The following is a 13627-nucleotide window of genomic DNA, read 5'->3' as shown; positions in this document are numbered from 1 at the left end:
ATAAAGGTGCTTTGACAAAAGTCTGAAAACAATTGTGTAATTACATGTGAGCCATGACGTCATGACTAAACGTTTCGATTGACTTGAGAACAGATGGATATAGACAAGACTTTTTTTTTACTATTAATAAATTTCCAATAATAATAATTTATTGTTTATCTAATTTTATTATGCCACTTTACTAGTGGCTTCTTTTTGATTCGGTTTTGTTGTGGATTGCTCTGATACAGAAGCCAACAAAGCATTTACAATTGTATTACAATCTTGTACTTGACCATCGGGCATTAATATCATTTCATCAGCTGAAGGTTGTTCATCATCAAAATCATCTTTCAATCCTTCACCACATTTATGCCGCACAAGCTCTTCCAGAGTCTTCCATTTGCCAAAGCATGTAAAACATTCATGACTAAGGGCATGAGTAAGTTTCTGATGTGTTATTAGATCTAAACGTGATGAAAATTGCAATGAACACTCATTGCATTGAAAGAACTCAGATGGTGCTTCTTTTGGTGCACCGTCTTCATCATCATTATTAGTTTCAACTTTTTTATTATGCCACTGTAAATGATCTTCGAGTGCAGAAGCAGAAGTGAACATTTGGCTACATTGATCGCATAGAAAACGTCTACTATGAATGCGATTGTGTGTTTTTCGTTTGTGTATCTGAAGACGCCAGGATTGTTTGAAGGATTTTTTACACTTGTCACAACGATAAGGACGATCGGTGGTGGTAGTGTGGACTTTTATATGAGTCTCAAGAGTCGAACGATGTCGGAAACTAAAATTTAAAAGAAAGTTAATTTGTGTTTTCATAGAATCTGGGCAACCTACCTTTTGTTGCACTCTTTACATTCGAAGGGTTTGGTTTCATCGTGAAGTCTTTTGTGAGAATTCAAGAGACGAAAATCAGAAAATCGTTTGTCGCAACCATCACATTTCCAAGGACGTTCTCCAGTATGTGAGCGATTATGAACTTTGAGAGTATATCGATTGGGAAAGTCTTTATTGCAAATCATACAGAAATGCATCGATTTTGGCTTGATCCCGGTGTGTACTCTAAAATGTCGAGTTAGCGATGCCTTTTCGACAAATCTCATATCACATAATTCGCATTTAAATGGTTTCTCTTGAAAATGTGAAGGAATATGACGCTTCAATTTGAAAAAAGCTGTTAAAAGACAAAGATGTAGAATTAAATAACAAGCAAGAGAGAATCTTAACCTACTCTGAAAATTTTTGTTGCAAGATTTACATATGAATCCATTGGAATCGTCATGTAATGAGCTGTGAACGAAGAGATCTTCCTTCACGGAAAATGTTTCATCACATGTTGAACAAGTAAATGTGAGCTTAGTGGGGCTCTGCAAATGACAAATTTGATGATTGTTCAAGTTGGCTATGTCTTCGAACTTTTGTCCATATTCTTTGCAAGAAAAATCTCCTTTTCTACTCAAAGACGGGTTCTGATCATTACATTTATCAAGTATATTGTCTTTATTCAATTCCATGCATATTTGTAAGGCATTTTCACTTGACTTTGCATAATCATGATCAGGGAAAGGACCTACAAAATTGAAAAAAGGCAAATTAAAATCAAATTAAAGGCAAAAAAGGCATTTATTAAATAAAAAGACAAAATAGCTTGATATTTAATTAATTGAACTACCAAAAGCTTTTTTTTTTTTGCAGGAAACAGCCTCCTGAGATTGTCTTTAAGAAGCGTCTTACATGCATTTTCTAGCAAAAAATTGGTGACATTTTCTTTAATTTGGATTTTGCTAAATTATAGATTTTCAAGTAAATCCAGAACCACGTTTTCATCTTCGCTTCATTTAGACGGGGTTCTGAATTGCTTTTCCTAAAAGTCGATGGATATTCCAAAGGCAAGAAGTCTTACAACAGGTACTTGCGTCGAAAACGACCCCAACGTTAGGGTTGCCAGATATATTTAGACGAAACTTGTAATCGAGATGCAAAATCCTGGACTTTCCCGGACATATAAGGACAAAAAAAAGAGTACAAAACTAGGACAAAAGGAATGCATAATTATACTAAAAAAACGGAACAACCTTATTAAGATTGAAGTAAAAATCACATTTTAAACCCTTGTTCCTGTAGCATTTTTGTTTCTTATTTTTTCTCAAAAAAAAAGAAATAAAACAAAAAAACCTTGAGACAAAGTTTGGCATTCCCGGTATAGTTTACTATAGTAAACATTTGCGCTAATATTACAAAAGTTGCAATGCAATTCCAGTTAAAAAAAATTTTAAAATTTCCATTAAAAACCAATTGCACAAAATTTTAAACGATTAACGGCCATATTATTCACTAGTTTAAAAAATACATCTGGATGCAAAGAAATTGAAAAGTCAAAAATAAATCCAAATCTATGATATCACTATCACACAGAGAAAAAAATAGTCATTTTTAACTATTTTTTAACTATTTTCATAGTTAAAATCGGGATAACTATTTTGGATTTGGATTTATTTTTGACATTTGACAATCTTACATCCAGATGTATTTTTTAAACTGGTGAATAATATGGCCATAAGTGAAATGCTAATAGCCTTTTTAGTAAGTTACTAAGTTAAGAAATGGTCTTTTTTGACTTAGCAACTTACTAAAGTGTCTTTAGATTTTTGTTAATCGTTAAAAGTTTTGGGCCTTGTGTCTTACAATAAGGGTTTATTAAATTACTAATAAAACTTTAAAAGTAAATCTTCTCACAAAAAAAAGTTAACATAGTCTATAGATTAGAACCATTACAATAGTTTTCTTTCAGTGTTAATTTTGTAGCTCTAAGCTTAAAGTTACATACCAAAATCGGAAGACCCCCAGAAATACTGTAATTTTAAATAGAGAATTCACTAAGCAGTAGCTCATACGCTAATGTTTGAGTTTTGATTAATTTGGAACAGAATATAAAAAAGAATTGAGCAGATAAATACCCAAAATAAAAACGCCTCGCTTTTAATGAACTCGATTCGGTTTTTTGAATGTGGAATGAATTAAGTAGTGAGATACAAGTAGTGAGATACTTAAAGGATTGAAAAGAGTACAATCCCGGACAATTTTTAGAAACTATCCCGGACGTCCCCCACACAGCCAAAAAAGAGTACATGTCCGGGAAAAAGCGGACGCATGGCAACCCTACCCAACGTAGGTGTACGGTTTAGCCAAGGAAAAATAGATTTTTTCAAGGAACAGGCTGATTTTTGGTATATAGCTTGGTGTTAGGGTGGTTAACAATCTGTGAAAAGTCCTGAAGTTTCCTCTGTCTGCTAGTCCCATTATAAGGGGTCAAAGGTCACAACATTTTTTTATTTTAAAAACGGCAGGTTTTAGACAAAAATTATGCTGTATAAAATTGTAGCCGAGGTTATTTTACAAAAAATTGTCCTACAAAGTTTTCTTGTATCACGCACCGTTTAGAAATTATATCACTCCAAGTAGATTATGAAAAAAAAACATGATTTTTGTGCCTGGGCATAGTATTTTTGAGGAATGCATTATTGCATGAAGGGTGCCAATAATTAGTACAAAAATCGGGGGTGCCAACCATTGTACCCGTTACGCTATTTGTAATCAGGGGGACATGAATTTTGCTTGTGTAAAGTCTACACTTTCTTACGATAACGCAAAAAATAAGGCAAAGTTAGGGAAATCCGTTCCCTGATAATGATCTTTAGAGATATCATTAAATGTTTGGAAACCTTTAAACATTTCATTTATATCAAGTTCTATAACACAAAAAGAAAAGGAAAGCATGACTGTGTCTTACCTGATGCACTCTGACGAGGATTGATTAAAAACTTTCGCAATAGAAAATCGGATGATTCTACTCTTTGCTTGAATTCAATGCACTTATTTAAATGGTTTAAACAAGTTGTGCAGATTGATTTTGGAAGGTTGTCATTGTCTTCAATCTTTAATAAATAAAGTTTACTTTCAATTTAAACAAATAAACATTGGAATCAAATAGAATAAGTTGAAGGAATAGAGTGATAAGAAGTTATTACTCACTTTTACGGCTGTAAATAAGAAAATTACTTGTGGAATACTACCAATTGGATTGAATATGGGTTTAAGTTCGATATTTGTTGCAAGACAACAGCGGCATATGCAATTGTTTACAAAATTGTTATCATTTGTTGTTTCGTTTTGAATATTGAAGGAATTTGTACAATAATCCATTTCTTTTTTCTCACAAAAATGGATGTAAACAAAAATATGAACACAGGGATGTTAAAATTCCAAATGTCAAATGTTATAAAATCCATCAACAACAAGGCGTGTCGCACAAAAAAATGAAATAAAGCCAGAACTACAATTGTCAAAGAAAAACAACAACTAAACGTGAATTTGACAGTAGCTTCCGACTGCTTAATCCAATTAAGGCTTGGCCACACCGGAGGGTACGCGGTAGAGGTACAGGTAACGGTACGGGTATTTGTATGGAAAAAATTCCAAACTGACACATCAACGTTCGGGTGTGGAATTTTTTTAATACAAATATCGTTGCCGCTACCCGTACCGCTACCGTGTACCCTCCGGTGTGGCCAAGCCTTTATAGTTCTGGCTTAAAACTTTATAGTCTGTTTTCGATAAAGCACAAATGAGATAATTTCACAAATTAGGTCAGTTCAAATTTCAAATACATATAATTTTTTTCTATACTCTTTGGCATTCGAAATGAAATAATTTATTTAATAATCTCATTTGGGCTCTAGTGAAGACTCTTTGGGCTTTTGTCAAAACAGGCTATTACGTCTGCAATGATGAAGGTTATATCCCAAATAAGATAATTTCGCAAATTAGGTCAGTTCAAATTTAATTTTTTTTTCTATACAATTTGAAATTCGAAATGAGATAATTTGCCTAATTATCTCAGTTGGGCTCTAGTGAAAACAGGCTATTACTTGCTCCCCAAATTTGCTCATGTAACTAGATGGTTATTAGAATTTTCATCTGTCAAAAATGTCACTTTCACATCGAGAAAAGGTATGTGCATATATTGTTGATGGTTTTTTACATAAACAAAAAATACCAAGACTGGAAACTTTCGTACGTCTTTCCCCCCAAAACCCTTTTGTGTACAGTGTTTTCTGTGAATATATGTGAAAGCCACCACTTTGGTAAATGACGTTAACACGCACACATGTATAGATTCACGACATTCACCACACATCGGACACGAACCCAACGATAGGATCACGACCATAAACAAAAAATACCAAGACTGGAAACCATAAACAAAAAATACCAAGACTGGAAACTCGGCGGTCAACTGTCTTGGTATTTTTTGCCTACAAGCTGCGAGGTGCGGCGAATGTCGTGAACCTATCGTTGTGTTCGTGTCCGATGTGTGGTGAATGTCGTGAATCTATAAATGTGTGCGTGTTAACCTCATTTACCAACGTGGTGGATTTCACATATATTCACAGACAACACTGTACACAAAAGGGTTTTGGGGGGAAAGACGTACGAAAGTTTCCAGTCTTGGTATTTTTTGTTTATGATCACGACTTTCATCACACCTCGCAGCTTGTAGGCAAACGTCAGTTGACTGCCGAGTTTATGTTTATGGTTTTTTATTATGATTTTTTACCTGAAATTTTATCCTTTTTTTTTACAATGCTTATGTAAAACTTTTTAAATGAAATTCATATAACAGCCTGTTTTCACTAGAGCCCAATTGAGATAATTTCGCATATATTATTTCTCATTTCAAATCGTATAGAAAAAAAAATTAGATATAAGAAAAATAATTTTCGTATTTTCAAAAAAAAAGTGGTCACCAACATAAGACAAACCTCATAAATCTGAACATCGCTAAAACAAAAGTGACAGCTGACAGGCGTTGTGAAGTGAAGCAAACGTGTTGTTTGAGTTGTTTTCTTCATACACAATATTTCATTCTTTTTCTTTAAAATTTAAAAACTTTATTTAATAAAATTATTTAGGTATTGAAAATATTAAGTGAACATTTATTTGAATTTATTTTAATATTTTAGTAAATTATTATAATGCCTCGTATACCAGATAGGTGAGTCTGAGTATGTTATAAAGTTTGCTATCAAAACAATTTCATTCTGGCGCTAAACACTTATTTTTGCCATAACATTGGCCAAATTTGTTAAATTCATTGTAATAAACAATTCGAAATGTAAATTCTTGTATCCAAATTAAAAACTGTAATCAATGACTTCTTTGTTGAAATCAAAAAAAATTGTATTTACATTCATCTTCAATTACTTTCCTATCTGAGCTTGTCATCAATTACAAGATCTATGCTTAGATTAGGGAACATAAGTTTAACCTTAGCCGGTGACGTGACATTTTATGTAATGAAAACAATACCTTGTTCTATTAAGAAATTATTCTCGTTACTGAAGTCTTTCAAGTTGAGAACAATCTTGAGCCAATCGTTAGACAATAGTCTTCTTAAACGTGACTATGAATTTGGTCCTATTTATTTACTTAACTAGCTCACTCCAACATTTGCTTTTGTTTTTCAGATGGCTTGATTATACACCCGTTGGGGAAATAATAAAAGGAACACGTTTTATTGCGTTTAAAGTTCCATTGAAAGAGGTGAGTTGCTAGTCCCTATATTTCAAACAAACTAGATTTATTTTAAGGTACACTCTTATGAGCAGAAATTTCCAAAAATTTAGAATATAATAGTTAGTTGACAAGAATACAAATTGTTATCCAAATGTTTGCTTACTTAGCTACTTATTTACTTTATTTTGCCTTCCATGTCGGCAGCAAAACCTTTGGAAAAAAATTAGGTCTTAAATCAAAAATGATTCTATGGACTTACACAGCGGTTGTAGGATCCATTTTTACTTACGGCGCCATTGTTTGGTGGCCTGCACTAAGTAAGGCATATCATCAACAAACTTGAAAAAGTCCAGAGAACAGCAAGCGTAGGGACGACTGGAGCCCTCCGGTCGTGTCCCACTGAGGCACTAAATGTTCTCTTGCACTTCTTACCCCTAGACCTTCATATTAAATAGAAGAGGTACCTTGTATCCTTTTAAAGCTAAAAAAAACTGCTTGTTGGGAGGGAGAACCTTTTGGTTACAGGGACACAAGACACAACAAAAAACGATCTTCCATTCTATGACATAAATAATATCTCAGAATCAAAAATTTGATCTGATTCCTCAATGCAACAAACTGGATTTGGGACTGCCTTTTTTGTCCCTTTAGAATCAATTTAAATTTTATTTTTATATAAATCCAATTATCGATCATAGGTTTCATGAGTTTTGGTATCAAAACGGCGCACTCTGAGCCAATTGGGTCATCAAGCTCTGTTGCTTGACCGCCATTTCTACCTAATTACTTACTTACTTATGGTGGCGCTCCCAATGCAGGGGCCCAACTATGTAATTCGATTCTACAAAAAATTTGTTCGAATTCGCAAAAAATGGATCTCTGTTATTCTGCATAAAATGAAAATTATACAGCTCCAGTCATGTCAAATCTTTTATTGGGTTTTATTTGGAAGATTTAGAATAGTATTATTCATTTAAGATACGCAGTTTGGCTAGGAAGTACACTTGAAATTAACTTTTGAACAGATGCGAAAGTAGCAAAAAGTTACATAGTAGGGCCCCAGGATAGATTGGAGCCTCAATCAACAAGCTTTTACGATCATCTCGGCCCCTGGCCAGTAGCATACAATACACATCAAGTTGGTTGAGATTGTTCTCCACTTGAGCACACGACCTAAGATGATTTCTTCATCTGCCACGATGTCGGTTGGGGTTGGAAACAAACGCTCTACGTGACCCAGCCATCTCAGCTGGAATATTTTCAGCTTTCGATTCGTTTCTGCAGTCAGCTCTATGTTTAAGGATCTGCTTTCAGTTTCGTACCCCAAGTTGATAAAGATCCCATTCCCTTTGGGTAGCCTAAGACGAGGTCTTCCTTTACTGCGTCTTCGCCGCAGGGACCGATCTAGCTTTAGTGCCGTCCTGGGCCGAATCGATTTTCTAACGTCACACCCGTTGCATATAATCTTAAGAGTTTTCGACGTTGAAAGTCAGGTTAAAAAAAATGTTATTTTAAAAATATATTAACAGCTAAGTATGTATATTTGATGTTGAAGCTATTAAATACTTTATTTGGTGAATAGTACACAGTCTAGGAACAAAAACTGATGTAACTTTGTCACACCCGTTACCCTTAAGCTAAAATTTAACAAAAAAAAAAAAAACATTATAATAGGTATGTTGATAGAATTCGCATGTTTGCATACGGATTTGATACAGAGAAATTTGAAAGTCCATGACGCTAGGAAAATCCAACAATTTATGGAATAGATTGGTATCAGAAATAAATGCGAAAGAACCGCAGGACGATGTAGGATACCAACCTGAAAAAATTCAATAATTTTCCGTTCAATCCGTTATTTATTATGCAGTACTATTATTATTAAGTACTATTTTGTTTTAAAATGGCTCTAAGGATTTTGAATTTTTTTTTATAAAAATGCATCCTTATAAAATAAATTAAACAGTATACTTTTTTTTGGTGCTAAATTTGATTTAAGACGTTGTTTTCTTTTCATTTGCAGAACGAACTTTATGTTTTTATTAATTTTTTAAATTTTCATATACATTAACCTACCAAATTAAAAAGTCTTACAAATTTTAGTCGTGCTTTTTTTATTTTTGTTTCGCAATGCAAAAGTTGACATACAATTTCATTCGATTAAAATAATCATAATCATGTGTTTCATAAGAAAAAACCTCTCTTAAGTGTTTCGTTAAAAAAAAAAACCATACACCTAATGAGACCAAAAAATGATGGTTGTGAAGGCAGAGTAAGATCAGAAAATTTGTAAGATAGAGTTATTATTTTATCAAAGGAAAAATGTCAATATATCTGGCTAATGAAAAATTGGCTCTTAGTAAATTGTTCAGAAGGCAATTAAAAAACCTGTTCATAACTGTGAATTTTAATGTAAAGGTTGGGAATTACAGAATTTCGAAAAGCAAAATAATGGCTTAACAGTATTATTTAGAAAACAGAATTTTTAAATACAGTATAATACAAATGCAGAAGAATTTTTTATTCAGGAGCAGAATTTATTTAGGCAGTACAGAATTTTGGAATACGGAATTTTGTAGGTATTGTTGTTGTAGGTATTGTTGTTCGATCCTGTTATCTCCAATACCGCAATATGGTTCTATATCCATAAGGAGTTCTGTGGCGCTTGTCTTTGCTAAGGAATCTGCTACTTCATTTACCTGAAGTCGAACAAGGACCCAGTAGAGTATTATGTTGTTTCCCTTAGCCTATATCATATAATTCTACATTTCTAGAACCCATTTATAAACTGAAAGGCGAATTCACTTGCAACAAACTTTTTTTTTTGTATATTGTTGAATCTTCTAACATGGACAGAACATGTCACAAGCCGATCAGTTTAAAAACACCATTCATCGACCACACATGAGTTGTGTAGGTAGCGCACGACCAGAGACCAATTCGACATTTTGTGTGCATTGTTTACACACATTTGGTTCGTTCGAAAACCCATAAGTCCAGCTTCCAGCATAAAAAAAAAAAGAAATCCCATATAAAACACTCTTGAATGTTCTATGCACGCGAATCAATTAATGGATCTGCAACATGAAATGTCATTAAGTTGGTGTTGCCTGTGGCTTTGTTTCGTTTTGCTTCCAACCAACCAACGCAACCAAACGAAATCCCTACTTAAAACACACAACGCAATAATTATCACCAAAGACGAGAATTCGATTGCCAGATATCTTGGCAACGTGTTGTTTATCAAGACATAATTGCAAAGTTGTCCCTATATACAGAATTGTGATCTTAGAGAACACTACAAACATGCCACAAACTCTTCAGGGCTGTATTCAGTTCAGAGAACATGACATACATGACCAGGTGATTTAATTGTCTTGATCGTTCTATCACTGGCGCCATTCGTATTTATTTGACTCCTACATGAAACAAGGGCTTTTTTTTTTGTTCTTGTGGCTTTGATTTAAGTGAAGTTAAAGAAGCATGGTTGTGAAATAGAATAGTAGTGACTCCAGTAGAGAGTTGTAATAATTTTACTCTTAGTAAGTTTTTACATAACACAAATTATTATTAAAAGGAATTTCTATGCATTTTAGTGTTGCTTGAAGGTATAACAATAAAAATTGGCGTATTCTTTCTAAATTTTATGATGGATATAGAAATCAATTCAGGACGTTAAGAGGAAATTTGTAAAAGGCAAAACGTATGGTTTCCAAGATTTGAGAACTTCGGATCAACAATAATATAATTTTTACAGTGTTAGGCAATGGTATAATGGATTTATTATTTCTAAGGTCACTGTGGTGTATGTGTAACTTTTTTTTTAAATTATTTATTCTGGTGTAGCAAAAATTAACCTTTGTTATTTTGATTAAAAACGCCGAAAATGATTGCCGTATAAGCTATAAAGCAAGTAATAATGAATGCTATTTCTTTTTTTTTTTATTAAATCAAACAAGGTGGACTATACTTTTTCTCATCTTCTGCCGTGGGCATTTTTTTTTTCAGCTTCGCGTTTCGGTTGTGCAAATTAAACAGACTCTCAAATGAGCATATTTTTTTTTTCGCTTCGTCCTGGTATAAACTCAATCTTTTCAATTAAACTTTCGCTTTTACTTTCCATGATCTTATTTTGTCACGATGCAATTTCGACTATTCAATAAATTTTGCAAAGTTTTTGCACCTAGGCAATAAGTGTTTTTTAAGTGAAAACTCCTTTAGTATCGTTGTGTTTTGAAACTCAATGAAACCAAAAATTGACAGTCAAAATTAATTGAATTATAGCTTATGTATACTATAGTAGATAGAAAAATCTTTGATATCTTATTTGAAAGGTGTATTATTGAAAGTGAGCACTAAGAAAGGGTTTTTTGAAATTCAAAGATTAAATAGGCTAAATTGGGGGAAAACGATATTGCAAAAAAGTGGCTAAACGAAAAGTTGTAGCTTGCAAAAAATATCAAACTTAATTTCGTATTCACAATTCTGAGATAACGGTAAAAATATGTTCTTTTTCTAACACATTATGTATATCTCTTGACCTAGAGCACATTAAAATTTGAATTAACTTTATTACCCAAATAAGTAATACGTATATAGCCTTTCATTCAGTAGGTATATGTATCTCACATAACAATCACAATCTAAGTTTGAAAAACTCCAAAATCACCACAAAACACTTGTGGAGATCTATTGCCGATGATCCGGTAGGAAGTACCGTAATTCAATTTGAAATTTCGACATGTAACTTTTTTTTGTAAACGTCTTACAGATGTATGATTGAGATGAATAATAATTGAAGCCGAAATATGGGCTTTCCAATGATAAAAAATTCATATCATATACAAAAATGAACTTTAAGGTGATAGAAGAATTAGATTAGATTAGATTTGTTCGCTTATTTCAAGAAAAATTATTGTTTTCAATAAATCATTTTTGTACATTTTGCACATTTACATTGCAACGTAAAGATTTAAATATAAATTTATTTTTAAAAAGAAATATTAATAATATTTTATAAGAAATTCATGTCAAAAATTGATATAATTAGAAAAGACAAAAAAAATGTAATTGTTTAAGCTTTTTTTTTATAAAATACGATTGGTTTCAAAAAATTATAACCTTTTTCTACAAAACCTACAGATAAAAATTCAAGTCTCAATTAAAAACATGTTTTTTTTGTTAATATCTTGTTAAAGTTTATATTCTAGCCATACTAAAACAGCGTTCTGAATTCTGATTGAACATACCAAAAACCCATTCATTATTTATTCAACACTGGGGGAAAAGCCACCATAAAACAACGTAAAATCAATGAAAACCACATTGATTTAACTATTATTCGGAATGATTTTGCGTTTAAGATGAACATTTTAAAATCAACGTTGAAAAAATTTTAATTTTTGATGGTTTCGTGTCTTAAAGTCACATAAATCAAAGTAGTTCATCTTTGAAACAACGACGTTTCAACTTCAATTTATTTTTTCCCTCAGTGAAGGTCCTAAAGCCTTCGTGTTAACCATAATTGTTTTTTATGTTTTATCTTACAACACAATGTAAAAGGAAATATTTTTGAGAAAATATTGTAGTGGCTTCGATTTTTCGAAATTTATCGCGAAAATAATGGAATGCGTGTTTTAAGTTAAAGATTCGAGTTAATAGATAAATGACCATGGATCTTGGTCCTTTTAAAAAGCATATATAGTCCAGTAATTTTAGGTTTTATCTGCGGAAAAATTCCTACTGGGCTGAATTTTGGTATACAGCTTAATGACGGCTTTGTTATGAAGATGTGAAAAATCGACATTGATATCGTGTCCGCGTTAAGAGTTATAGGGGTCAAAAGGTCACAAAAACTGGTTTTTCACGATTTTCCCTTAGTCCAGAATATTTTTAAGAAAGTTGGCCACTTAGGTTTCCATAGATTTATTTTATACCACAGGTGTTTAAAATTTTTCATAAAATACTTTTTTTACATTTTGCATCAAAAAACAGATTTCAAAATTTTTTTTACGAAAATGTGCAATAGCTATGAAATTTTTAAAGTGTTTATGTACTCATCCAATTATTGTAGAAAATTATAAAAAAAAGAAATAAATAAAATTCATTCATTCGTGGTTGTAGTGAACGAAAACATAAGATTATAAAATTTAAAATACACTGAAGGAAAAAAAGTCCATATTTTATGAACTGGTTGCGATAGAACTTTTTTCTATCTGTTTTTAGAACAATCATAAGTGTAGCTATAAGCCGTTTAAGGGTTGTCCATTCTCTATTGCACACCCTGTATATTTTCAGACACATTCTAAACAAAAATTCCCAGGGAAATGGTTTCGGGAGAAGGGCCCCAATCGGAAAAATGGCGAAAATTTCCATTTTTTTTTGGTTTCCCCATATTCTTAACAGTTGAGGAACGAAATTCAATCTATAAAAATAATGAAATTTCAGGAACTTTTCAGTTAGGAGTTTTTTTTTTTCAGGAATAGGATTATGACGATTACAACTAAACTTCAACTTTTTGAATCGTTATACCTAAGAAACGGTGGGTCTTAGGAAAAAAAGTGTCATGACACTTTTTATATATAATAATCTGGTCTACAATTCTTGCATTGAAAATTTTTTGATAAGACTTACCGTTTTGCTGAAAATCGTGAAAAACCAGTTTTTGTGACCTTTTGACCCCTATAACTCTTAACGCGGACACGATATCAATGTCGATTTTTCACATCTTCATAACAAAGCCGTCATTAAGCTGTATACCAAAATTCAGCCCAGTAGGAATTTTTCCGCAGATTGGGCTTAAAAATGACTAAAATGACTGGGCTAATAGGTGATTCCATATTTTTGGTAGTAACTATATACAAAATGGGGATTTATTGAAATGGATTGCCCTTAAATTTTTATTTGGGTGGTGTGTATCTACTTCTTTTTTTCTTCCCTTATAAATACTCATGTGTTCATTTAAAATACATTTCCCCATCTTTCAAGCCTAAAAGAGAAAACCTAAAACGGTTTTGTTATTGTTGTTGTTTTGTGTTAAGTTCAGTTTAACAAG

The 13627-nt window shown here is 32.4% G+C and overlaps 2 protein-coding genes across 2 annotated transcripts in view; one reads left to right on the top strand and one right to left on the bottom strand.

Annotated features, from left to right (window-relative positions):
• Positions 1 to 131: 131 nt before the first annotated feature.
• LOC129919643 (zinc finger protein OZF-like) lies at positions 132 to 4233 on the bottom strand. Its single transcript, XM_056000596.1, has 5 exons — positions 4030 to 4233; positions 3788 to 3932; positions 1229 to 1567; positions 835 to 1171; positions 132 to 781 (listed from the first exon to the last, which is right to left on the bottom strand). Exons 1-5 carry the CDS (start codon positions 4198 to 4200, stop codon positions 169 to 171), a joined length of 1605 nt encoding a protein of 534 aa, XP_055856571.1. The 5' UTR covers positions 4201 to 4233; the 3' UTR covers positions 132 to 168.
• Positions 4234 to 5871: 1638 nt separating this feature from the next.
• Positions 5872 to 13627, top strand: part of LOC129918525 (RNA/RNP complex-1-interacting phosphatase homolog) — a 30869-nt gene continuing 23113 nt past the window's right edge. The window contains exons 1-2 of the mRNA XM_055999120.1: positions 5872 to 6052; positions 6525 to 6600. Of these exons, the coding sequence (XP_055855095.1) occupies positions 6033 to 6052; positions 6525 to 6600 (96 nt within the window). The 5' untranslated portion in view covers positions 5872 to 6032. The remainder of the gene's footprint in view (positions 6053 to 6524; positions 6601 to 13627) is intronic.

The sequence above is a fragment of the Episyrphus balteatus genome, chromosome 4 (genome assembly GCF_945859705.1).
Source record: "Episyrphus balteatus chromosome 4, idEpiBalt1.1, whole genome shotgun sequence".
NCBI lineage: Eukaryota > Metazoa > Arthropoda > Insecta > Diptera > Syrphidae > Episyrphus > Episyrphus balteatus.
Note: the sequence above shows the minus strand (reverse complement) of the source record. Positions and strands in the feature narration are given on the sequence as shown.

Excerpts from the sequence above, each read along its gene's own strand:
- LOC129919643 (XM_056000596.1), bottom strand. The coding sequence starts at position 4,200 with ATGGATTATTGTACAAATTCCTTCAATATTCAAAACGAAACAACAAAT. Across the intron at positions 3,933-4,029 it reads TCTTATTTACAGCCGTAAAA|ATTGAAGACAATGACAACCT; the intron begins GTGAGTAATAAC and ends TATTTATTAAAG. Across the intron at positions 1,172-1,228 it reads TTGCAACAAAAATTTTCAGA|CTTTTTTCAAATTGAAGCGT; the intron begins GTAGGTTAAGAT and ends GTCTTTTAACAG.